At 40.2% G+C, this 26,870-nt stretch overlaps 1 protein-coding gene across 1 annotated transcript in view; it reads right to left on the bottom strand.

Annotated features, from left to right (window-relative positions):
* Positions 1-2,634: 2,634 nt before the first annotated feature.
* Positions 2,635-26,870, bottom strand: part of LYPLAL1 (lysophospholipase like 1) — a 33,757-nt gene continuing 9,521 nt past the window's right edge. The window contains exons 3-5 of the mRNA XM_049833834.1: positions 15,147-15,316; positions 3,522-3,637; positions 2,635-2,892 (exon numbers count right to left, since the gene is read on the bottom strand). Of these exons, the coding sequence (XP_049689791.1) occupies positions 2,653-2,892; positions 3,522-3,637; positions 15,147-15,316 (526 nt within the window). The 3' untranslated portion in view covers positions 2,635-2,652. The remainder of the gene's footprint in view (positions 2,893-3,521; positions 3,638-15,146; positions 15,317-26,870) is intronic.

Genomic DNA, 26,870 nt, shown 5'->3' with positions numbered 1-26,870 from the left:
CTTGAAGATTCTATGAAGTACTTCAAACTCCACCCAGCAACCAACAGGTAGATCCTAGAACTGTAGTGCCATAAGCATTATTGAGATGCCCTTTCAGCAAATGAACCCCTGCCCTGTGCTCCAGTATCAATCTGAAAATTAATTTAAATGTAGTAGGAAGCGGCCAGTCAGTCAAAAACCTATCTGGATTACTTCTGAAACATGCTGTCAAGCAACTGGGCTAATTTTGACTATTAAAGTTTTCATTTGACTAGAGATCTAACAGCAGGCTCACTGTCTTCAAGGACTAATATTGCCTCTGGCTGCTTCTCAATACCAACGAGCAGTCCAGCTTTTTCTGCGCTAAACTTCACTGTCCAACCTGAGCTAGGCACCATCTGGGATATAGAGCCACACCATCCTCAGCAAAGGAGCTAGGTGAGTCACACTGTCCTCACTGTAGCTACCTGCAGACTGAAGGAAAACTCTATTGAGAAGTTCTCTAACATCCTAAAAGTGACCTTAAAATTCTGAGATTTGGGAGCCCTTTACAGCATATACCTGACAGATTTCCATTCTTAAGTCACAACGCATCTCCTGATTAGCTGGCATTTCACTCACGAGCTGAGAAAGATGGAAGAAAACAGATGCAAACTGGGGACTTCACTGTTTTCTAAGAAAGTCATGAAATGCAGACCTTTGTAATTGCTTTTCAGCCTGTATCAGGGGAACAAAACCAAACTCTGTATTCACTGTATTTGCAATTATTGAGACTGCAAAAACAATCCGAAGAACTGGGTTTGGCTTAGTAATAATTTCTATTCCCTCCATGATCTTATTTCAACTGTTTACGTTATTCTCTGACCTTGTTAAAAGCCACCTTGCCAGCAGCCCGCCACTTTCCCATCTGACTGCACTTGTCATCAAAAGGAGTTACCACCTTGCATTAGCGGTTCAAATAGCCTCCTGATAGGAGCTGCAGGAAGAAAAAGCAGTGCAAAACTCAAAATGATGCATTATCCCTAAAATGCTACAACTCCACTTGTCAAGGATTGTAATTAGAGTTGGGCCAAGGCAATGTTAGCTCAGCTGCCTCTGAACACACCTGTTTCAATTTAATTTGTAGTAATTAGGAAGCCTAGGGCACCAGGAAAAAATGCTGTTCAGTTACTGTTTCAAATAGCTGAGTTTTCATGTGCCATTTAAAATCCTGTTTTTCAGAACAGACTGCTGACTTGCTAATGCTAGCAAAATGAAATAAAGCAAAATATTTTTAGCAGCAGGAAGTTGTTACTTGCTACTGCCAATTACATGCCTTGTACTTGAACAGTGACATTTTTTCCCCTTTGCTTATTCTTCAAGATAGGTAAAAACTGGCTTAGGTCTCAGTGCATGAGGATTCGAACAAAACTCTTAGTCCCTGGAGTTGGCCGACACTTCTGGAGTCATAGCCAATACTGGCAGCAATCTGCTGTGACAGAGCAAACAACAGTGTCCTAGATCCACTCTTCAGAAAAGGGGGAAGGAGAAGATTAAGCAAGAGACTTGGATCTATTGGCTTTGGCAAAAGGCCGAATACCTTGTCATGCTAATAAAATTACTGAATTTGGGGAGGAAACAAAGGAGTGGGGGTGGGGGGGGTGGGGATAAAAAAAAGCATTAAAATTACATAAGAATAGATATTTATACTCCGAGTTAATTTATCAAACTGACAGAGAGATGAATCATCCACCATTAAAATAACGGGATACAAGTTTTCTTTATATCACAATCATTATTTACAACTCTTAAATATTCACGGAGGAGTCAAGTATCCTGATCTTTTAATTTAAAATGTGCTCTTGCAGGCCAAAATAAAACTGTTGGCAAAAATAAGTTTCTGCAGGAACACTGCCCAAAGAATGATTTCTTCAAAAACAGGATAGATCTTAACAATGATAGCACTTTTAAATTTTTTTAAACCTACACTATAAACAACACAGGGCTCAAGCAACTCACATAAAGCTAGATCTCCAAGTAACAAATCAATGAGAATGGGTAATAACAAGAGCCTGTGGTGTAGCTAGCTAGACACAGCTACTTATGACTTTAAAAAATATAACACAAACCTCAGTTATTTTTTTGAGGTGACATACAACTCTGATTTGATGCAGGTTCATTCCTACATGCTGAAAATCCAACTGAAGCCAATATGGTTCCCCTCAGTGAACTAACTTGAATATATGCATGTATTTCCACAAGTAAAAGTCCATTATTTTAATAACTGGCCTTTTTCTGCTGTAATGCCATTAGAAAGACAACCATACCACTGTATGTTTTTCCATCTTAGAACACACACACACAGAAAAAAAGTATCTGGGAAATTCAGAGCAACGCTTCCTGAATACTGTTTTGATTATTTAGGAATGGTTTTAATATTATCATTCATTATTTTCCTTAGACTGACATGGATGTGTATTTAAAAACTGGACAAGAAAACAGAAAAAGAAACCCATATGATAAAACGAGTGTTAACAGTCAGCACCATCATTTCACCACTTAAGTGAATTTTATGGAATATAACAGTGTCTATGTGAAGCTTGCTTGTATAACGTATATGGGACACCCATATACATGCCATGCATGATCTTAAAATCACAAAAATCAGAAAGCATATGAAAGCTGCATCTTCTTTTATTCGTTTGTCTTTGCTGCTTCAACAGGTAATTTCTTTACAATCCAGGTTTTTAGTTTTTCTATTTCAGTTCTGCTTAACTCATGATTAAGGTTTGGAAAAGTATGAAGTGATGCTGATACTCCCAGTGACTTTAACATCTTGTTGGTCTCTTCACCCCATGAGTAGAGAACTAGTTCATCAGCAGTTCCATGACACTGGAATAATTCTGGAAGAACACTTTGATTTCTTTTCAAAGCCTGGATGGAGAAGGAACACTGTCAGACACATCACTACAAATTTTAGAAGAATAGTTACAATTACATGGTGACAGTTTACATAGCATTTCATTTATTAACCTGCGTTTTAGTGGTCATATTGTACTATCTCTGCAAAAGGAAACAAGGAAATATTGGAAAAAAAACCCCCTGCACTTCAGATTCCAATGTGCTAACTTGACAAATGATAGGGTTTACTTTAAGGTCTATATCCCTCTCCAAATAAGAGAAATAGAAAAAATTCATGACAGCAGATGGAGCCCATGAGTATTGTAATTCATCACAAATTTTCAAAGAATAGTTACAGTTACATGGAGTTCAAACAACTAAGGACAACATGCAAAGCATTTAATATGTTAATCTGCCTTCTAATCTGACTTACTTTGAATAAAATAATTGTACTGCCTGTGCAAAAAAGCAACAAAATATAATGTAAAGACAGCTTTAAAGTCTCACTTCCCTAATAGTCTGCTTACCTATTTCCAGGAAACGTCATAAGTTTAGAATATTAATCAATTGCCTCAGATGAATAAACGTGCTATACTCAATTTTAATTATCATGTTTTTCTTTTAGCTAACAAGTTTTTCTGTAAAGTCTACCACACACTCACCTGGTAAACAGAAGAGTCTTTATTGAGAAAACTAGACAAAGCAAAGACTCCTGCCAGATCTTGATGAAACCTGTATGCTAAATGCATTGCCATTCCACCTCCCATCGAAAAGCCTCCTAGGATGCAACAAAAGAAACAAAGACTGGATTTTGCTATATGTCTTTGTAACCGAGCATGCAATTTATTTTTATCTTCAGACTTGTTTCTTTTATACACAATGCAATCAAAAAACATCTTGAGTAACATAAAGGTTACAATCACCTTAAATCAAAGCATGATTCAATTAAGAAGTTGGATAGCTAAAGTACTGCTGAAGATTCATTAATGACAGAGAAGAAAAAAAAAAATCAGCCAAAATGCCATTACTTTAGAAGCCATTCATGCATGGTCCCTACCAGGTAGTTGAACACTGTGGCCATATATTCTCTGACATTAACAAAGCAAAACTCTATGAACAGATAATTCTTACTGCTTTTTTATTCAACTTATTTTCCTCCTAGGCTAGTAGCATTCACACATGAAAGATCTGTATCACAACTGCACATAATCAATGCACATTCACCACATTAGACTAGTACATAGAGGTTGAGGGGTTTTTTTTTTGTTGTTTCACCTTAGGATATAAAATAAGTAGGGTACGATTGCAATGTACACTACCTGAGCTCTAACAGGATCTCTGAATTAATGGCCTTCTGTATTCCGTATGTCTCTTCAGCTACACTAATTCCTTACGCGAGATAATTCCTCAGTGATGATTTTTACATGACAAATGTTTATTCATTAGGAAAGAAATCCAGACTACTGCATTACTTCACAAGGACACAGTACGCAGGCTATTATATTGACTGTATCCAGATAACGACTAGGGTGAAGAATGACTTGCTGCTGAAATCTCTTCTAGCACAGATGGCAACCAGCAGAAAGGTTATGACTGCAGCTCTACTTAGAGCAACATTTGTATCCAGGGTACTGGTGATACAATTGGTTTGTGCCAGATGTTAATTGGTGTTAATTAACTGGTGTTAATTAGTTGCAAAATTCTGAGCCCAGACCTTTTCACACACAAGAGATGAATTAGGGATTGAAGAAGAAATGCAAAAATAGTAGACAAAATACCAAACCATTTCAGCATGTTATCTTTTTGAAGCTATTACAATAAGACTCCAGAACGGGAATGGCTCTTTTGCAAGGGCTACGTAAGCCCTCTGGGGTTGACTTCTGTGCTATGCAGAAGTTTGACATGGGTGCTGAACAAAACCCAGCCAGGAAGCAGTGTCAGTGCAGCACCAAAACTGAGCCTAGTGACACCCTGCAACTTTGGTACTTGACAGGATCCTTGGACCACACAGGAAATCTCTGGTGCGCACAAGCTCAGAAGCAGAAAACACTGCACTTTGTAAATATTAGTTGGGTCATGGACTGACTGTTCCTAATGGGGAATCCTCTTCCAGCATGTTTATCTGCAAGTCCCAGCAGGGCCGAGGCCCTTCTAGCTCACGCTCCGTCCCATGTTATGACTGGAAGATTTGGCTGGATTTGTGTAGGAGATTTTCCTGAAAACACTAGAATAATCCAGATATGAAGTGTTTTCTTTCACATACACAACATTATTTTTTTATTTCTGATGAATTTCTGATCAGAATTTCTGATGAATTTCTGATTCTTCTTTCTACTTACTGTCACTTTGTAGTCTTAAGAGACGATTATGGCCAAAAGCAGTAACTGCAGGTTCCTGACTTACAGAACTTGAATCTTAGGGAGAAGGAGCAAGACCACACAATGTCGAAGGCTGGAGCCTTGCTTTCCTTTTTCAAACAGAGTCCTTAACTGAATTATGAGAGCTGTATCCTCAAAACCAGGAGATATACCTGGGATCCCATAGCTATGCACCCAAGGGCCTGATAATACCCTGATATTTATCTTTGGTAAATAAAGCCAGGACCTGCTATTTATCCTATGAATCAATCTTTAACCAGTTCAAAGTTAATGTAGCATGTCTAAGTGCCTAGTGGCAGTTCAGAAACAAAGGCAGTTGAAGAAAAGTAGGAATGAATGTGGTAAACAAGTTCAGAGCACACCTTAAAAACTCACAGAGCTCACATCACCTGTAATTTTGAATAAATGTATCTTCACAAAAATAAAAATATTGAAAATACTACTGCAAGCCTTTCATCTGCATCACTATTTCCTATCAGAGATGTTCTCATCACATGTAAAAGAATGCTACAATGAAAAAGAAAAATTGCATGTCATAGTAATCACAAAAATTCAACACTGTTGACCCCACATTCAAGAGAGAAAATACAGCATTCTGAGAAAGTATATAGAATACAACAGCTACGCAAAGTTACTATGTAAAAAACAGTATCTTGTGCTGAAGATACTCTTCTGTGGAATCTGATCATTTACTTCTTCATTTCCTTTTGATCATCCTGAATGACGCTAGCATCCCCAAACCCCAAAAGTAGCACTTGCACTTTAAGAGACCATTTTGCATTTGCTTACAAATAAATACATATATACTTTATCAACATATAAAATGAAGTCCATTTTAAGTATTTTAGAATACAGGGGAAAAAGCTGCATTGAAAACTCATTACTAGTTTGTAAATGATTTAATCTAAAATTTTGTACCCAGTTAGTCACCATCTGGCAACACTATCTGCAATTACTCACCAGCAGTCTTTGACAATGCAGTCACCTTCTGTTTAGAAGAATATTAGGTAATGGTTCTTTTATGTGGCTCATACTACTATGAGCAAATGTAATACAAAGGAGTAGTTCTTTTAATTTAGTTTTCCAGGGGAAAACCTGAAGTTTATCACTTGATACCACAACAATCTCTGAGTAAATGCCATATAGTAAATGCTTCTGAAACAACAATTAGAATAAGCACTTGTAGTTGGAGACAATTTTTTTTGATTACAAGTATTTCAGTATAAGCGTAAATTTGACATAACACATAGAAGACATGCTCAGTCAAGACCTTTTATAAGAATTCAAAAATTTTGGATTAAAGAAAAATAAGAGGCAGGTATAGATATTACACAAAACACATATGAAGTGACAGAATGTAAGCAAAACACAAAAGTACAAGTATGCTTATGTACACCAATCTCAGCATATAGAATATGTAAACCTCAGAGGATTGCTAAGCAGATTGTGTCATGAGTGTTAATCAATATCAAAAATGACACAGCAACATTTCAACCTTAGATGGGCGGAACATAGCAAGCCATTCACTTGAGACCAATCTACTTCCAAGAAGTACAAAGGGCGTGTACAGAAGTTCAGAATTTGCCACTAGGTTTCACATAAAAAGTATGTTCATTTTCCATTTTCCCCCTTTTATCTATTTTTAAAGGGATCTGTGATTAATGCTTCAAAACAGTTAAAAAGGGTTGGTTCTACAATGTTCAGGATACCAGGAAAGCATCTAACTATCTGCATTAACTTTCCTCCCTTAAAAAGGAGGTTTATGCACAGGCAAAAATGTAAGCACATACAAACCAGACTCAATTAAGTAAAGCACTTTTCTTTCAGTTGCAAAGAAACTTAAGTACACATTTATGACCTCAAATCTGCATCTGTGTAGTGCTGGTTTCTAGGCAATACCCCCTTTGCAGTGAGAATAAAGCTCCTTGTAACTTGCTTTGCTAGTTGAGAAAGATCTGCTGAAATCACAGGATCATCACACTTCCAAATTAAAGAATTTGAATCAGAAGGAAACTGCCATGCAATACTTTACTAAAAAAAAACAAAACAAAAACAACCACCAAACCCCCACCATTCTCTGCTGGAATATCATTTCTAACTATGTTAAGGTGACCCCAGCCATACAATGATGTAACACAGAATGAACAGAGACTGAATTTCTCATATGTAATTTATTTCTGCTTGAATAAAACAGAAACCCTCATCTCAGCTGCCATTTTTCAGTGATAAAAGCTTCTTTCCAGAGCTTGTAAATGGCCTTAGGAGCCTTTTAAACATCAAAGTGTTTGTATAAACCCTTGAGCTCACTTCTGCTAAAGATCTTGATTTATATTAATTTGCTCCTCATTTGTATCTGTCTGAAATGATAATCTGGTCCATGATGACACTTCAACATTATATCGAGTTCAGGAAACCAAATATTTACCTACTGTCAAACTTCAGCTTTATTCATTTCTATGTATTTGGTCTAACAATGTTTGGGTTTGTATCTCAGAAAATGACCATCTTTATTATCTGGCACAAAGATTTCTTTATTTAGTCTCTCCCTCTTATGTCCTGTATGCATGAGAGAATGCTAAAAACCCTGCCTTCTCCCCCATGCTCCTGTTTAGTGCCTGCAATGACCTATTCCTGAGTTCAGAAAGCTCTTTAGGTTTTCATTCTCCTTTATGGAAAACACACTTCTCTAACACACACAGGTTTGACATAGCCAATTGCTGCCCAAGTCATATAGATCTGACTGTGAAGTGCCTTAGTCAATTTTTTTCTAGATAGTGATTATGGATTTGGGAAACAACAAACCAGATAACTTTTTCGGTCTTTCCAGTATAATTTTAAAACGTGATCAAAGCTGTTTTCCACACTAGAAATCACAGCCATAGGAAACAAATTTTAGTTATTAATCACATTTAACACATGAATTCTGCCATCTGCATTGAGTACAGATCTTCTGCTAGTTAGAGACAGACCTTGAGCTCTTCTCGCATGAATTTGAGTGGTGGAGGCAGAAACTGCTTCATTACAGCACAGAACCAAAGGAGGAAGAGGAGAAGCTAAGCCCCAGACTTTGATGAGATAAGGATTTGGACTTGGGTGTAGGGGTGGGTTTGGGGGTGTTTATTTTAAGCACTATTTCTTCACTAGTTTCTCTCTAGTAGTTGTTCATCTTCCCTGTATTTCTTCAAATTTGTCAGTACAGCTTTGGTAACAAAGTGGCAAGAGATGAATGCTACAGCTTAGAATGCCTGTGCACAGACACACACTCTTCCACTGTATAAGGCTACATCAGCACAGTTAGAAATTGTCTTTGCCCATTCTGTTATCATCACAATACATTACATACTCTTGCCTCATTTTCTGTCCATTCTCCCAGCATTTTTCATTCTCAATTTCTCTGTTCTTTAGATATTTAAACTTAAGAGTTACTTTAATCAGTTTGTCATCAAGAATTTTTTCCCTAAAGCTACATTTCAGTTTACTTTCTGCTCTCCCTAGGGACTTTCTGTGATTTACCTTCTATTAATGGTAACAGCAGAACCTTGTTCTACACATCATCTGCAAAGAAGCTGACTTTCTGTTTTTGTTTCTTCCTTTTTCATCCATGAATGGAAGTATTATATACATTTAACAGCATTCATATATGAGTATCAGCGAAGAGTACAAATGCCAGTGGAACAGCAAACTCCCTTCTCCACAGAACTCCCTGAACGCTGCTCCTGTGTAAGTGCTCAAACATGTACTTTGTCTCCAGTGAATTTCTTCACAGCAGCCGTTTTCTCTTTTTAATCTATCCACGAAACTTCACTAAACACTAACCTTACACACTAGCAGAACTGCAATGATTCATTTCCACCCTTGATAGCCTTTTTATTCTGTTTGTTACTCAGTAACTGAGGTCTTTACAAGAACAAAGCCAACTTCCCTTGGGTGGCTCAGTCACTTCCTCTCATTAGGAACATGAATGGAATTGCTACCCAACTTTCTCCCCAGCCAAAACACATTTTGAAATGCATATTTAAGTGGTACAGGTTTTACCACTTTCTTGTAAAAACAAGTATACAATAGTTTCTAACTTATCCAGTTATGGGTTTATTTTCAACTGATATAGGTAGTAAGAGGGGAACTCAATGTGTGTACCTAAGGAATTGTAATTTTTAGCACTAAAAGGAAAATAAAATCCATGAAAAGTCTCAAATCAATTTTTACTATGATGTTACTCTATCAAATCTATGGCTTGCTTTATTTATCTAGCGTGTTTTCTCAGTTGTTTCTGAGGATAACAGCACAACACTTACCTTTCATTTTTACAGTCAGCATAACCGCATAACATGGAAAAAGGAAGAGAATAACCTATTCTTTATGCTCATGGTATTCATGATTTTAAACTGAATCACAGAAAAGAAACTAGAAAATAGGCTCTCTAAATTGAAGAATAGTGAACCACAGGAATGGGTTGCCTTGGAAAGCTGTGAACCTTCCATTAATGGAGATCTTTTAGAAGTCAGAAAAGCAATGGTAAGGATTTGCCTAAAGAGCTGAACCTCCACTAACACATGAAGATGGATTAGCAAATGTTGTTAAGCCTCAGTCTTCTGTGGTCCTGTAGGCACAACTGTGAAGAAAGCATAGGTTAGAGTGCACCCTGTGGCATGTCTACACATGACTCTCAAAGCATTCTAAAAGCCCATCCATCCGTTTAATTTTGCACTGAATTCAGACATTTATTAAAGATGAGTAAGCATATGTTTTCAACAGAGTTTCTGCTAAGGCTAAAAAGATCAGAATTTGATTCACTCTATGATTCTTTTCTTCCCAAAGCTATTAGCTGATGATTATATGTGATGACAATATCAAGATTGAATTGGTTTTGGTTTTACTGCTGTGAGCCTTATTTACTCCTAATCTTCACTGTTATTTGCTAAGCCTGTCATTCACCATGCAGATCAAAACTGAGAATGTCACCTTTCAAAGACCCTCATTTCTAGATACATTAATATGGGCACCCTCAAGAGCTAGGAAACAAAGTGACAAGTGGTGGATCCTACTCTCTGGTCAAAATTATTAGCATTTGTACCTCCTACTGAATGATTTATGAAGGAAACAGATACATTCATATGTTACTGTCTCTTGCTTGTGCATCAGGAAGTATAATAGTAGTAGAGATTCAAAAGATACATAAATGGCCAGTTCAGGTACAAATGAACAAGAGGAGCAAACATTTGTCCCCAAGTACAAATGCAATGCAAATCTACACTGACGCACTGAAAATTAATGAAATGTTTGCTGGTATTATGGGGGAGATGGACTAACAGGACTGCTTTGAGCCCAGCATCTCACAGGCATAATTTAGATAAACCACAAAGCCACATAATGGGTGATAAAGAAAGATAAATCGCATTTGAATTGCGGTGACAAACAGCAATATAAAACCATGAATTTACTTTGTGAGAGCAAGATAGTAAGTGCCTCTAAATGAAAGACAACATTTCCTAATAAAGACAGAAGATACAAGATAGGATGAGTGACAGCAAAAGGCTTAGAAGCCAAAGACATAAAATACCAAGACTGTAGGTGAAATAGTTTGCCCAACGTTTTAACGATTTATTGTTGATTTTTTTATCTTCCCATATTTACAGAATCGTCTTTCTCTGCAATGCCAAAGCTAAGATATTTCCTTCCCATCCCATTCTCACACACACTGAGAGAGATGGAAATGCTAATATTTACAAGAAACACAGAGCTTTCATGTTACTTCCACCATGGTTCAGTAGCTATGTAAGAAGTCTAGCAATAAACAAAAAGTGGTTGTGTGTCTTGTGTTATTGTTACAGTACAAGGGGTCAGGAATCATGCATGTGTTTTTTGGCATAGAGTCAAATCTACAGGACTGTTATGGAAAGTTTATTTTCACTGGCTGCTTACACAAGTGACTACAGGTGGCAGAGACCAACAAGCTTGGATCAGCATTTCTGTACTACACAAAAAGTGACCTGTAAAAGTAGGAAAGCAGTGCTAAATTAAGAACAAAAAAGAGAACAAAAAGACTGCCTGTCACTGAAGTGTAGTTGACTGAAGAGAGCACTATTGGAAAGCTCCAAATGTGAAGTGGCCATTTCTTTCAAGAGCTTCTTACATATTCTTGAATAAGATAGGTGGAAATTGTCAAAGATTTCAACAAAGTGGAGTATTTTATAGTGCACTATCACTACGGAAGCAGTTAAAAAAACCCCAACAAAACAAAAAACGAAAACCAAACCAAAACCCCCCAAAAACCAAAAACCCCAAACACAAGAAAACAAAACAAAACAAAACCACCACCACCTGAAAACTCAGCTTTAAATAGAAAAAGAAATGATTGTCCCACATTTCAAACTGTGGTTATTTGCTTATTTAGCTAATTTAGCAATGAATTCAGGCATTTATAAAGAAGGAATACATCCAGTTTTTAAGAAGGGATACTATCAAAGCTCCAAGTGACAGAATTTGACTAATTTTATCATCCTCTTCTATCTCCAAAGTCAATATAAATCTACTTGCAGGATTATTTGTAAGCAGCGCTTTAGCCAGGACGACCAGTAAGAGTAACTCAAGAAGAATGTTTGGCTAAAGAGTGACTTGCATTATCAAATTCTGGGGATGATATAATTATCTTTGAATAATTATATATTGCAGTCAGTCTCCCTTTCTTCCTCCTCTAAGGTCAGGGGAAATAGACTTCTGTCTCATTAAGGTTTACTTCCTTCAAAAGACTTCTGTATTAATAGGAAAGCAACTCATGAAACTGTCAGGAAATAGGAATAGGTAGATGAGCCGTGTACTACTGCGTGCTGGTTGTTACGCTAAATTGATATGGAGGTTTTAATAACAAGACTTCATTTACCTACAGTAAATAAAGTAATTTAGTTCTTTAGAATTAGATTCATAGAGCAGCTATTGAAAACAAGGCTGCACCAATGTTTTTCTTGATATAGAAAAAGAGGAGTGGCATTGCACAACCTGGACTCCATCCTCAGCTTTAGAGTTCTGCCCTACAAGCAGCCACTTGTGGATTTCGGAGCCAACTGCACTACCTAAACAAACAACGCAGGCTGTAATTTCTTTCAGAACAAATGATCTTACTGTACCCACAATCTTGAGCCTTGTGGAAAGTCTGAATGGCTCCAGAAGGAGAATCATCCCCCAGAACACCAGGTGTTGGGCTTCTCATTTTCCACTGCTTGAGAGCCTGCTCCTGCTTCCCCTCTCTTCCCACTCGTTCTCCTTTGCACAGTGCTCCCTCAGATCTTGCCTTCTTATCCCACACCTCTGAGCTGTCAGCAGCTACCCACCTTCCTGCTTGCCTAACACCTCGCTTGCCCTCATCTAACAATATCTGACACTCATCCTCAGCCTGTAATTTCGAGGCCGCTATTCCATATAAAACCATAACCTTCAATCTTGTTACCTTCCTCATACTCATTTTGTTTTCTTTCCACTCATTAAAACTCCCACTCATTACAAAACAGACAGTCCCACAACCCAGTTCTCCTTAACCCTTTAACATCCTTTTAATTCCCTGTAACAACCTCTTCACGCAACTGCTCTGCTCTCTTGGCTTCTGTGACCCACCTGAAAAGGCCCCCACCACTCCTCATACTCCCAAGTCCTCCAGTCTCTTCTCCCAACTATTTTGTCTCCACTTTCCATAATAAGATATGTACCAGTATTCCCATTATGATCTCCAACATGACTCAACATCACTGAATGCACTGAGGAAATATTCATAGCAAAATTTCACTATGCTTTCCTCTGCTATAATTGTCTTATTTTTCCCTTCACCTCAAGAAGGCTGCCTCCTGCAACTCTACGGTACCAGCAGTCACAAATCCACTGTCTGCTCCCCACCTGTTACCTCAAGCCTCTTCTTGTACCAGATGGATATTCCTGACTTTTTCAAAAAGAAATCTGAAAAGATCTGACAACACTTAGTTCTTTGACATTCTAAGCAAGTGACCATATCTTCCATTATCTCCTGTACACCAATCTTTCCCAAACTCGGAAAAATTTCAGGCCACTCATTTCTCCTTTTCTAGTGGACATTACAGTGTGGTGTAGACATACTGACTACATCTTCATAACCAAACCTTGATTTCGTATTTTCTTTTGATCAAAAATTTTATAAAGCTGCCAGGTGCCTTTAAAGAATTCTTCATTTCTTGTAAGAAAGAATGCTAGAAGACGGGCAATTATTTATACCAAGTCCCATCTAAAACAACTAAGAATGTCACATTAGACTGACTTAGACTGATAATACACCCAACCTTTATGCACAGAAACCTTACACGATCTCTAAGCTTCCTTCTCCACTGTATCACACACTGGTTAATCATCAAAACCAGTGCAGAGAAGGCACAAAGTTCTTGGGGAAGAACACTTAATCTTGTGCAGCCACAAGTGACATGGTTCATTTTCCACTAGCAAATTTCTTCTGCATCCACGTGGGTCCCCTTCTGCACTTTGGATGGAGCTAATTCAGGGCTGCCTTATTTTGCTTGTTGCACTAATATTAGATTCAACTGAGGATGTATGCATGTAGTGTCTGTCACAGAGGCAAGGAAACCGTGCCTTATTCTAGAAGCCTGAAACCACAGCTCTCAAGAGTGAGAAAATAAGTATAATTATTTCTGATTTACAGATGAGGAATGCAAACACAAAGAGATGGGGACTTCCAAAGAATCTACAGGCTGAAACAATTGGTGCATACCAACTTCCTTACTCTGCTTATGACTTGTAAAAGAACTTTCATACTACGCAGTCTTACTAATTAGAACTCTCAGTTCTAATTTTGAAGGCTACAGAAAAAGGAGAAAAGCCTAGTAGCAAGTTGGATCTGTACACAGAACATCTCCCAGCTCACTCTACAGAGAAGCACCTGCATTTCTTCAGCCGTTTCCAAGCCAGCAGGTATAACACAGGAAAGACAGATCAAAGAGACTGTGCTGACAACCATCCAAAACAATGCATTCTGCAGCCAGGGCAATGAGCCAGAAAGGGAAAGTAAACAGAGGCCTTCAAAGAGCAACATGGGGCTGGACCAAGAAAACACGTAGGCTGAATGGTAGTGGCTCCGCCATGCAGGATTTTGACGGCATGACTCAGTTGGCCATAAATTTCTAAGTTCCCACACTAAGAGTTTTTTCCCCCAACCTGAAATAGTTTGTGGTCTACAGATGGGACAGGGAGCCAAGGACTCCTGAATTCTCATTCCCTCTCTGACACAGGCTACTCCATTGCTCTCAAGTCCTGTGCCTCAATATCCCACTATCTATTTCACAGCAGTACTGTAAAAGTTACTGGAAATTCGTGGAAATTAGGAGGGACAGGAATATAGACACATATGAACTATGACAGCTAATACTTCACTTGTTATCAAGTGTTAATCTTTAGTGATGTGTAACATGCAAATTTTTTCCCCCATGAATTAACTTGACCCAAAATGATCAGAGCAGTAAGGAAAAGCTCATGACTATTTATATGCTACATCTCCACTCTCCAAAATACAAGTCATTTTGGGAAAGCATACTTTTCCATCCTTAAAAAAAGGGCTAAAAGGAAATAGTAAAAATAAGTACTTTTTGAAGTAAATAACTGCCCACTCTGCATTTTAAATAACTATTACAAATTACCATTTACAATAAAAACAGTTTAAAGTTACATTTTTGAGGACACTGCTTGCATTTAGCCACATTCCCCATGTTATAACAGGTTTAAATAATGATTCAATATTCTTGAGGATTGGCTGCTGAAGAGACTGTTCAGCAGTTTTAAGGCATGCTTACAAGCTTTCAGAATGGAGTAAATTCAAAGTAGATGATCCCTTAACAATTAAAAACCATTAAAATAAACACATTAAAAGTAAGTCTCTCTTACCTATTAGTATCCTATTCTTTGCAATGCCATTTTTAATCTCATCGTTGATCAGGTCTGTAAGTCTCTGGCACATAGAATCAATACTTTCAATGTGTTCTGGACAGTCATTAGAGATCTTATACCTGTCAAACCACACAGTGGAAAAGGCTCCTTTCATAGGCGTATATGGCCTGGAGTGGTGGAAGGAAAGAAAACAAATGATTAACCAAGCATAAGATCAAAAGCCTTCAGCATATGTGTTAAAACAATTCAGTATCTCTCCAGCAAAGGAGAAGAAGGAACCTCTTCCAGGTCTAACTCAATTTACATCCAGTCACATTGCATTTCCTTGCATTCAAAACATGGTCCTTCAAGAATGAAGGCAGCATTTGGATGTTACGTAAAATGCAAGTTTCAGTCAGTTCAATGTCAAGGCTGATCAGGTCAGCTAAACGTTTGTCGTGGTTTTAGCCCGGCCGGTAACAAAGGACCACGCAGCCGCTCGCTCACTCCTCCGCCCCCCTCCGGTGGGATGGGGAGGAGACGGAGGAGAGAAAAGGAAAAGAAACTGGAACCTCGAGGGTTGAGATAAAGGCAGTTTACTGGGACAAACACAAAAGAGATTACAACAACAACAACGGCACTAATGAAAAAAAGGTATACAAAAAAGAGTGATGCACAGTGCAACTGCTCACCACCCGGGACCCGACGCTCCGCCACTTCCCCCACCGAAAAAAACAGAGAGCACCCCCCGGCCCGCTCCCCATTTATATACTGGGCAGGATGTCACATGGTATGGAATAGCTCCTTGGCTAGTTCAGGTCAGCTGCCCCGGCTATGCCCCCACCTCCCAGGTTCCTGTAAAAATTAACTCTATCCCAGCTGAACCCAGGACATTATCCACCCCTTATTCTATACCATCTACATCATGCCCAGATCTTACTTTTTTTTTATTTTTTTTTTTTTCCAATCAACCACTACAACTTTCCTTGTCTTATATATAAGTATATGGACTCCACCCCCTGACCTCGCACACACACACACGGTGTTCCTTTAGCCTATGGGCTATCCCTCTAATGTGTCCATCAATTTTGGGGCTCTATCTGTTGTAACAGTTCTTCAGGATAAGAGAGAGATGGTGTGAGATGTTGGGTTGTTGTACGCTGCCTCTGGAACTTGTGGCTAGTACATTTGGTGCAACTCATGCCCCTGGTCTGCAGGTCGAAGATGTTGATCTTGAGGAAATTGGTGGGTGCCAGTTCAAGTTCTATCGCTGTTGTACTTGGCTCAGTTTCAAAAGTCCATCCTGTAGTCATTTGGATAATTCTCACAATAATACCCTTGATATGGCATATAGACACTATAGATACAATGACATGCATTGGCAGGTTATTTAGCAGTTAAATATCATACAGCCCAATTCACTGGCTATTCTCTCTCAAAATCAAATCTCCCTGAGGTACACATCGAACCTCCCCATCCTTCTGCATCACCCACCAGGTGTACCCAGGTCCTTGAGCAAAAACAACCCCTTGAATGGGTTTGCTTCTGCTTGAGGGAGGACTAACCCAGACTGTCTTTCCTAACATACTCCTCATGCGCACTACAGGGACTTTATCCCCTTCTACAGTATGTGGATCTCTTGGTTGGGCGGGGCCAGCCCGATTGGCGGATCTTCTAGTATTAACTAACCAGGTGGCTTTTGTTAAATGTGTATCCCAATGCTTGAAAGTTCCACCCCCCATCGCTCTCAATGTAGTTTTCAGCAGTCCATTGTACCGTTCAATTTTTCCGGAGGCTGGTGCGTGATAAGGGATGTGATACACCCACTCAATGCCATGTTCTTTGGCCCAGGTGTCTACGAGGTTGTTTCGGAAGTGAGTCCCGTTGTTCGACTCGATTCTTTCTGGGGTGCCGTGTTGTCATAAAATTTTCTCTTCAAGGCCCAGGATAGTGTTCTGGGCAGTGGCATGGGACACAGGGTATGTTTCCAGCCACCCAGTGGTTGCTTCCACCATTGTAAGCACATGGCACTTGCCTTGGCGTGTTCGTGGGAGTGTGATATAGTCAATCTGCCAGGCCTCCCACTGTTTATATTTCAGCCATCGTCCTCCATGTGACAGGGGTTTTTGCCGCTTGGCTTGCTTAATTGCAGCACATGTTTCACATTCATGGATGACCTGTGAGATAGTGTCCATGGTCAAGTCCACCTCTCGATCTCGAGCCCATCTATATGTTGCATCTCTTCCCTGATGGCCTGAGGTATCGTGGGCCCACTGAGCCATAAATAGCTCACCTCTACGTTGCCAGTCCAGGTCCACCTGAGACACTTCAATCTTGGCGGCCTGATCTGCCTGGTGGTTGTTTTGATGTTCTTCAGTGGCTCGACTCTTGGGTACGTGAGCATCTACGTGACGTACTTTTACCACTAGCTTCTCTATCCGAACAGCGATATCTTGCCATTTTACTCCTAAGAACTGGATCTCCTGCGCAGGTCCCTTGACCTTACTTTCTTTTATGGCAAAACCAGCCTTCAAAAGGATTTGGATTATTTTCTTCCCTTTCTCAAAAACTTCTTCTGCCGTGTTGCCCCATACGATGATGTCATCAATATATTGCAGGTGCTCTGGAGCTTCACCTTTTTCTAGTGCAGCCTGGATCAGTCCATGACAAATGGTGGGGCTGTGTTTCCACCCCTGGGGCAGTCGATTCCAGGTGTACTGGACGCCCCTCCAAGTGAAAGCAAACTGAGGCCTGCACTCCGCTGCCAAGGGAATGGAGAAAAATGCATTAGCAATGTCAATTGTGGCATACCACTTAGCTGCCTTTGATTCCAGTTCATATTGAAGCTCTAACATATTTGGCACAGCAGCGCTTAGCGGTGGCGTGACTTCATTCAGCCCACGATAATCTACTGTTAGTCGCCATTCCCCATTGGATTTCTGCACGGGCTATATGGGACTATTAAAGGGTGAGTGAGTCTTGCTGATCACTCCTTGGCTCTCCAGTTGGCAAATCAGCTTATGGATTGGGATCAGGGAGTCTCGGTTGGTGCGATATTGTCGCCGGTGCACCGTCGTGGTAGCAATTGGCACCTGTTGTTCTTCAACCTTCAGCAACCCCACAACCGAAGGGTCTTGGGAGAGACCCGGCAGGGTAGACAGCTGTTCAATCTCCTCCGTCTCCAATGCAGCTATACCAAAGGCCCAACGGTACCCTTTTGGGTCCTTGAAATACCCCCTCCTGAGATAATCTATACCAAGGATGCACGGGGCCTCTGGGCCAGTCGCAATGGGGTGTTTATGCCACTCATTCCCGGTTAGACTCATTTCAGCTTCCAATACGGTTAGCTCTTGGGATCCCCCTGTCACACCAGAGATACAGATGGGTTCTGCCCCTTTATAACTAGATGGCATTAGGGTACATTGTGCACCAGTGTCCACTAGAGCCTTATATTCCTGTGGGTCTGATGTGCCAGGCCATCGAATCCACACTGTCCAGTAGACTCGGTTGTCCCTCTCCTCCACCTGGCTGGAGGCAGGGCCCCTCTAATCCTGGTTAGAACATCCGTTACTCACTTTCTGCACACGTAAATCGGAAGTCCCTTCAAGGGGATCGGAAATGAGATCAGCCCATCTACTGCGTCTGGGGGACTGCTCACGGGAAACTGGAGCAGCAGTTTTCCAAGAATTCTCTTTTCTGGTTGCTTTTTCTCGCAACTCCTGTACCCGTGCATCCAAGACTGAAGTGGGTTTTCCATCCCACTTCCTCATGTCCTCTCCATGGTCACGCAGGTAAAACCACAGGTTAGCCCGTCGAGTGTACTTTCTCTCTCCTCTCTCTTGGGCAGAGGAACGCTTACTCCCAATAACTGCGATGCGGGCCTGTACAGGTGAGGAGGAGGACAGATCCACTTTGAATTGCTGGAACTCTCGGGACAACTCCTCCACAGCTGAGACACAGGCCCGTAGGGAGGAAGAGAGACTCCCTTCGTATTGCCGGAGTTGGACAGCCAATTCATCCACCGTTTGTCCATAGCCTTCTCTCCAGGACATTACTGCCAATGAGTTGGCATAGGTTGGTGGTGCACTTCGTAGAAACTTCCGCCACATGGGTTGTGTGCATTGGACTTCATCTGGATCTGTGGGTGACTGCGCATTTTCTGGATCATTGTAAATCACCTCCAGCACGGCTAATTCTCTCAGGTACTGAATACCTCTCTCCATGGTGGTCCACTTGCCTTGGTGACATGTAACTTCATCCCTGAAGGGGTATCTTTCCTTTACACCTAACAAAAGTCGCCTCCAGAGGCTGAGGACTTGTGTTTTTCTCCCAATCGCCTTGTCGATGCCCCCTTCCCTAGACAGAGATCCCAGCTGCTTGGCTTCCTTACCCTCTAATTCCACACTACTAGCCCCGCTATCCCAGCATCGGAGCAGCCAGGTAACAATGTGCTCACCTGGGTGGCGGCTAAAATCTTTTCGCATGTCACGCAACTCACTCATGGATAGAGATCGGGTAATTATTTCAGGTTCTGCCTCTACCTCCTGTTCTCGCGATGACCCTGGTTCATCTTCATCTCTCGCTAAGCGAACTGATTTCTTTGTGTGTTTCTTTTTCTGTACAGGGGCGACTGATACTGGCACAGGCTGGTTCTCTGGTTCAGCTGCAGTGTCTGTCACCGGGGTAGGGGTAGTCATGGTACCTGTTGTCGTGGTAGGGGCAGCCACGGTGTCTGTTGTCAGGGTTTGGGTAGCCACGGTACATGTTGTCCTGTTTTCCATCTTTTCCCCCTTTTCCCCCCGAGGGTGCTGCATAATATCAAGCAGTGTTTGGTAGATATTGGCCAGAGCCCAGCACAGTGCAGCGAGTTGTATGTCTTTGGAATAGCCACAGCATTTTTCTTTCAAATATTCTGTCACTTCATAAGGGTTCTGTAGTTGTTCGGGAGTGAACTTCCAAGTCACTGGCGGTGAGAAGTTCTCTAGATACTTGCCCATATGCTCCCACATGCCGTGCCACCCATGAGTCTCCAGCTTTGGGGGAGATCTCTGAGTGGTACTCTTAAAGAGCCTTTTTGTAGCCCTAAACAAGACCTGAAACATATTCAGGAGGCATAGCACTAACAGCACATTGGCTTGCGCATCCCAAGGATATTCAAAATTCTCAAAAGCTGTTGTAATTAGTCGGAAGGAGAAGAGGGAGGTGAACGGACGGGGGGAGGTATCCCCCCCTAATTTCCCCATGGATTGGGTGTAATTACCAATAAAATCCGACAGAAGGCGCCCAAAGTATGGAAATGATATCACTGCCTCATACAGATACCAGCTTAACCTCATGACCAGTGATGTAATCATTTCATAAGTCGACATTGCCCAGTACAGCAAAATGATAATCCCAATCACTCTCCCAGAGATGAGATACGCAACTACAGGCAATACATAGAGCATATAAGAGCTTACAAAACGCCACCATGTAAACAAATGAAACAACATTGTGACTAACATCTATATATCTAAGAAATGCGTTTGGCAAATTTGTTTCAACACGCTCTGGCCAGATCTGTCGTTATCTCAACCCTTCTGCCCCACGTTGGGCGCCAAAAAGGACTGTCGTGGTTTCAGCCCGGCCGGTAACAAAGGACCACGCAGCCGCTCGCTCACTCCTCCGCCCCCCTCCGGTGGGATGGGGAGGAGACGGAGGAGAGAAAAGGAAAAGAAACTGGAACCTCGAGGGTTGAGATAAAGGCAGTTTACTGGGACAAACACAAAAGAGATTACAACAACAACAACGGCACTAATGAAAAAAAGGTATACAAAAAAGAGTGATGCACAGTGCAACTGCTCACCACCCGGGACCCGACGCTCCGCCACTTCCCCCACCGAAAAAAACAGAGAGCACCCCCCGGCCCGCTCCCCATTTATATACTGGGCAGGATGTCACATGGTATGGAATAGCTCCTTGGCTAGTTCAGGTCAGCTGCCCCGGCTATGCCCCCACCTCCCAGGTTCCTGTAAAAATTAACTCTATCCCAGCTGAACCCAGGACAACGTTTTAAATCTAAACTCTACTGAGAGATTCTTAATCTTAAACAAAGTTAGGGTTGAAATCAACTTTGGAATAAGACAAACTGAAGTAACTGCTAAACAAGAAAGCTTTGCAGGAGCTAACTTTATGGGATTCAGTTGTCTTATTCTTGCTGAATTTGACAGGAGATAGGTATTATGAACCTCTAGGTCTTTACAAAAACTTTTTCCTTCTGTCAATTTTTCTTTTTCTTAAATAAATACAGCGATCCTCACCTTAATGGGGCAGGTATCTCATAAAAAATAACTGAAAGAAATGCCATTTGCTTACTGTATTGGTACACAGACACAAATTAGAGACATGATGCTCCCCCCCCCCCACATAATACTGTGTTGTCAGATTAGTATTTTAAGTGCTTTAACATGCTGCCCAAACCTCAAATAATCAAGGAAGCTACAATTCCAGGAGCCTTTTCTTTGTTTTTTTTAAATAAAGAAGATGAATAGAGCCCTGAAATCCCAAGAAAGGTGATCTAATTGCTTTGCAATTGCTCTACAATTTAATACCAAACATACTGCTATGAGATTGATGCTTCATCTCAAAACCAAGACCCCTAAAATCCTTAATTGCAATGCTTAATCAGGGGGCACATTTTTCATTTTTACTTAAGCTCAGATGAGCTCAGATCAGATTACAATCATGGCCTACTAACAGACAGCCTTTGATAAATTTGTCTGGATGGGAACCCACTGAAAATGCTAACACTGACTTCTGTGTGCTGTCTGGATTTTTTTCAGTACTATGATTAAACAAAAACTAACCTAAAATGAGAAAGCCACTATTTCAATTATTCTTAATGAATGAACAAATTCTGCCTTCATCAATACCAGAGAGGCTTCACATATGTAAATGGCTATTTCTAAACCAGAAATACTGCCACTAGTATGAGTGTACGAGAGGCAGTAAACTATTTGCATTACTTGGTCACACATGTCAAAAGTGCGAGAATACAGATTTTCTTCTGTCCAGTGCCATGAACATGAAATAAAAAAGTCCATGACTTAAAACCTGGTGAGCCAAATATAAAGAAAAGGGCAAACAACTGCAACAGATAGGTACAGAGAGACAGACTACATTGTTTCATCTTCTTGAGCACAGCTTCAGGAACAAGTTATCTAAAATCTACTGTTACTCAGAATGGCATACTACTATGTGGTCAAGTTTAGCACAGCGTGTGTCTTAAGCAGCCCTTCATTTGCATAGTTCAAAACAGATCATATACTTCAGCACAAGAACTAACAAATTGTTTTGTACACTCCAAGCTAAAGCCAAGTTTAAAAAATGTTATTAAAATGCTTTTGCTTTCTTTGGGGTTTTTTGTTTGTTTTTTTTTCCAACTTCTCTTTAGCATTACCACTGTCTCCAGGATTCTTCCCAAATGAATTGATCAACACCTAAGAAACAAGATTACAAATCTCTAATTCACAAAAGTCAACTTCTAAGAGGAGACATTCCAGTCAAAAATACCAACAACCAACAGCAGAATCAGTGGAGTTTCTGGAAGTCACTTGGATGATATGACGTACAACAGACTAAGTGCTTGGGCAAGCAGCATTTAATTCATGGGTTTAGCTTCTTTCTCACACAATTCTACATCAATCCTGGTTAAAATGCTTAGCAGCCAGAATGCTTGATTTTCTAGCAAAACCAGAGTTCCTTATATTTCTGTGAGAAAAGATGTGTAAGGTTTTAGTATTATTACAGCAGGTTGACCCAGGATTTCCAGGGAATGAAGATACATATTTGTACTACATTACGGAAGTTTCTATTTACATTACAGAGATATTAAAACAGCTTTCCCCACAACTGAAAGACGGAATCATACAATTTATAAACAGATCCTGTTTATAGAGATGAGATTATAATACTTGATCAGATGTCAAAATTCAGGACTTTCACCTGCTATCTTTGCAAATTCTTCAATAGGATAGATGAAAGACTAATGTGTCTTAAGCCCTTCTTTTTATGTAAAAAGAACTCCCAAGCAGACAAGATGCTTTCAGTTGTCTCAAAAACATCCTTGCAACCGCTCTTGATTTCTCAGAAATGCATTAAAAATAACCTTTACATAAAGCTGAGAAGTAAGATTCTTTTAATGGTTCACCCAACTGGCACATCTGTTTTAGTCATTCACCTTGTTCCTTAAATAAATCCCTTTATTAGCTGGCATACTACAACTCAGACATTACCACGGTAAACAAATATGTTTGGCATGGAACCATCTGCACAGCTCCAAGAATACAGCATAAAATTTTTTCATACAATTAAACCACAAAAGAAAAAAATAAAAAAATCCCCTATGTTACAGTGACACAAGAGGCTGGACTGAAACACACAAAAGTAAAGAAATACAGAGTGGAGTGAAAAGTCCATCCGGTAAGATCAGCATGGTCAGTTAAGGACAGTGTCAGACAAAATGGTCAGCTTTAAGTTTAGATTTTTTGCTTTCTTAAGTTCAATTAAAACTCATATCTGTAGTCCCAATGATTTTTTCCTCGGTGCCTCACTTTATCTCTTTTTAAAATGATACTAAAAATAAAGCTCCATGTCTCCAAAATGTGTGCTGTTGAAACTCAGAATCAAAATATATGTAGCCCCCCAAGTTGTGTGGGATTTTTTTGTTGTTGTTTGTTTAGTTTTAAAGGGTGTGTGTGTTTTTGTTTTTCTTGCTCTGGAGCACGTGAAAGATTCAAATCCATACAAGAAAACAAAAATCAAGAACCCTCTCTCTGAGTATATCCAACATCCAAACTTGCACCCATTTTTAAGAGACATTTTAAACACAATTTCCTACAAATTGAACTAATTCTTAACATTTAAAAAGAAAGAGAAAAGAAGATGTAAGAGATACATGGCTAATATCAAACAGCATTTAAGAAACTGCAGGCACCCCAAGGAAAAGAATCTTTAAAATGCTTCCGAACATCCTCAAATCAGTCTAGACCATGTTTTCCAATTACTTTATAGGTCTTATTTTTTAAGGGAGTGCATTGATCTACAATTGTTTTCTCACACATACACTTCTTGCGCGAGACTGCAGTTTCAGGAAGATCCTACACACCTAGTATTTGAATGTCTTAAAATCCTGCAATACCTCTGTAAGTATTTATCATCCTTTCAACCTTTAAAACATGTATTCAAATAGAAGTAATTTTCACTGTTGATTTCACTGCAAAATTTCAAAGTAATACAGATGATTCAAGTTTTCACAAACTGAAAATAGGTTAGCTTCTGCTAATGTGAATTATGTACTAACAATGAAAAAATAATGAAAGCAGGAAGAAATAACACCATCTTCTTCCACCTTCCTGGAGCATAGGTAACATACTCTACACTTTCTTAATCATGTTTAGAATTGTGCTAAATAGCTTGAGATTATCTGAAGTTAACAGAAGTGGAGAGCAACCGAATGATGCTACACAAAGTTCAAGTTCAGATCCAAAACCATGCCAAATTCTATCTCCAAAATGATGCTATTAGCATAGCGATTCACATAGAACTACAGGTATTTTTGTTCTTTATCTAATAAATTACTGTCCCTGTCCAATGTTTTAAGTTAAAAGAAAAGCCACCACTGCTAGCTGCCTTAAATAACAAACATAAGAGTAGCAGACTGCAAACCGATAAATAGGAAATATTCTTCCCCAAAACTTTCTACTGATGCACAATTATATCACTGCCTTCACGTTCAGCGCTATGATCACCCTGCTAATGCAGTCACATAAAACCCAGACCACTGGTGCTGGCTTACAGCTTTCTTGAAGTTCCAGACAGAACTTCCTGAGATGTCAGACAGAACTGGGAATTTGTAGTGAAGTTAGGCTTCAAGATTCAAGTAAAGAAAGATCCAAATTTTTTTTTTAAATCCTCACTTTTGCTTCCTTCCCAAACCCATCTCCTCTCAGTTAGGAGGCAGAGTCGAATGAGATATTGTAATGGTCTCTTCTGGAAGACTGTGCATCCCTTTGAGAAAATCTACAGAGCACACTGCCAGACTGCTTAAGTTCTGCTTTGCTCTGGTGAGTCCCTGCCTGCTTTCCCTCAGCACAGGGAAGACATGGACCTATTGCAGCAGGTCCAGAGATGGGCCACAAAAACAATCAGAGGGATGGAACACCTCTCCTATGAAGAAAAGCTAAGACAGTTGGGGTTGTTCAGCCTGGAGAAGAGAAGGCTCCAGGGAGACCTTACTGCAGCCTTATAGGGGGCCTATAAGAAAGATGGGGACAAACTTTCCAGCAGGGCCTGTTGCGACAGGACAAGGGGTAATGGTTTTAAACAAAAAAACCAGTAGATTTAGACTACATATAAGGAAGAAATGTATTATGCTGAGGGTGGTGAGACACTGGATCAGGTTGCCCGGAGAGATGGTAGATGCCCCATCCCTGGAAACATTCAAGGTCAGGTTGGACAGGGCTCCGAGCAACCTGATCTGGTTGAAGATATCCCTTCTTGCTGCAGGGGGGTTGGGCCTTTAAAGGTCCCTTCCAACCCGAACTATTCTATGATTCTAGAAGCAAGTTTTCACTCTCTTAAAGCTGATGGCAGGCTTTTCTAATGAAAGCAAAGTTACTCCCCAGTCCCAAATTCTCTCCGAGGATATCCTCAATTCTGATACTAGTACAGCGCAATAGAAAATCTAGTTCATAATTCTACTTTTTAAATCCCACTGTCTGCTTGAAGTGGAAAGAGAATTTTAAAAGAAAAGGCGGGGGAAGGCAGAGAATCCACCTATTCAAATCAGAAGTGTAATTCAAAGCTCTAGTCCAAGGCATATTCAAAGTTAAAACTGAGGTTTGACATATCTTAATAATGAAGCTTTGTGGTACAGTAACAGAGCATATGATGTGTCAAATTCAAACAGCTTAAAACTTGGAAGTATACTTAGAAAAAGGAAGGCAAGAGTCATCTCCATGAGGAGTAATTTTCACTGTTCCTCAGAAAAGGCTGTGCCTGTTCACTCAACCACATGCAAATACTTTTGAAAGTTGTTCTGAATCTATATTGCCTGAAATGAGAGCTAACCGAACCAGTAGTGAATATTTACCTGAAGAAATACTATGTTGATAGGTTCTGTTACTTGGGACAAATCTTATTCATTCAAGACAAAAGAAGCCTCAGGAGAAGCTGACACAAAACTCAGCAGGACAAATTTTGAGTTTGTTTCTGTTTCTTGGTTTCTGTTGGCTTGTTGGATTGGTTTTCGACTGGTTTTGGGGGAGGGTAGCAGGGGGTGGGGAGGGTGTAATTTGTGGGGATTTGTACTAATCAGAGACACGGCAGTAATGTTATGGTTGAGAAGGCCATAAATTACCTTTCCTACACACTGCCAGTTCCTCAGCAACCAGCTAATAGTGGCTGCTTTAAGAATTCACTTGAAGAAAGTGGCAAGAGGCAAACCAGGGTCCAATCTGAATCAGTTCTCCATTACAGGGTTTGAAAGACACTCTGGGATACAAAGTGGTATCTTTCACAAGCTGGTTGCAAACAACACTGAGGGTGGATGGATGAATGACACTAGCGAAGCAGACACCTCTGAAAAGACTGTAAAGCAAGAGCACAGAACAACACATAACTTAGAACACCACAACTGCTTTCTGGAGGGGCCATATAAATACCACTGTGTCCGATTCTTCTGTATTGAAGACGGTTGAGAGA

Source organism: Accipiter gentilis, chromosome 30 (genome assembly GCF_929443795.1).
Source record: "Accipiter gentilis chromosome 30, bAccGen1.1, whole genome shotgun sequence".
NCBI classification, from domain to species: Eukaryota; Metazoa; Chordata; class Aves; order Accipitriformes; family Accipitridae; genus Astur; species Astur gentilis.
The sequence above is the reverse complement of the archived record's forward strand: the minus strand, read 5'-3'. Positions and strand labels throughout refer to the sequence as shown.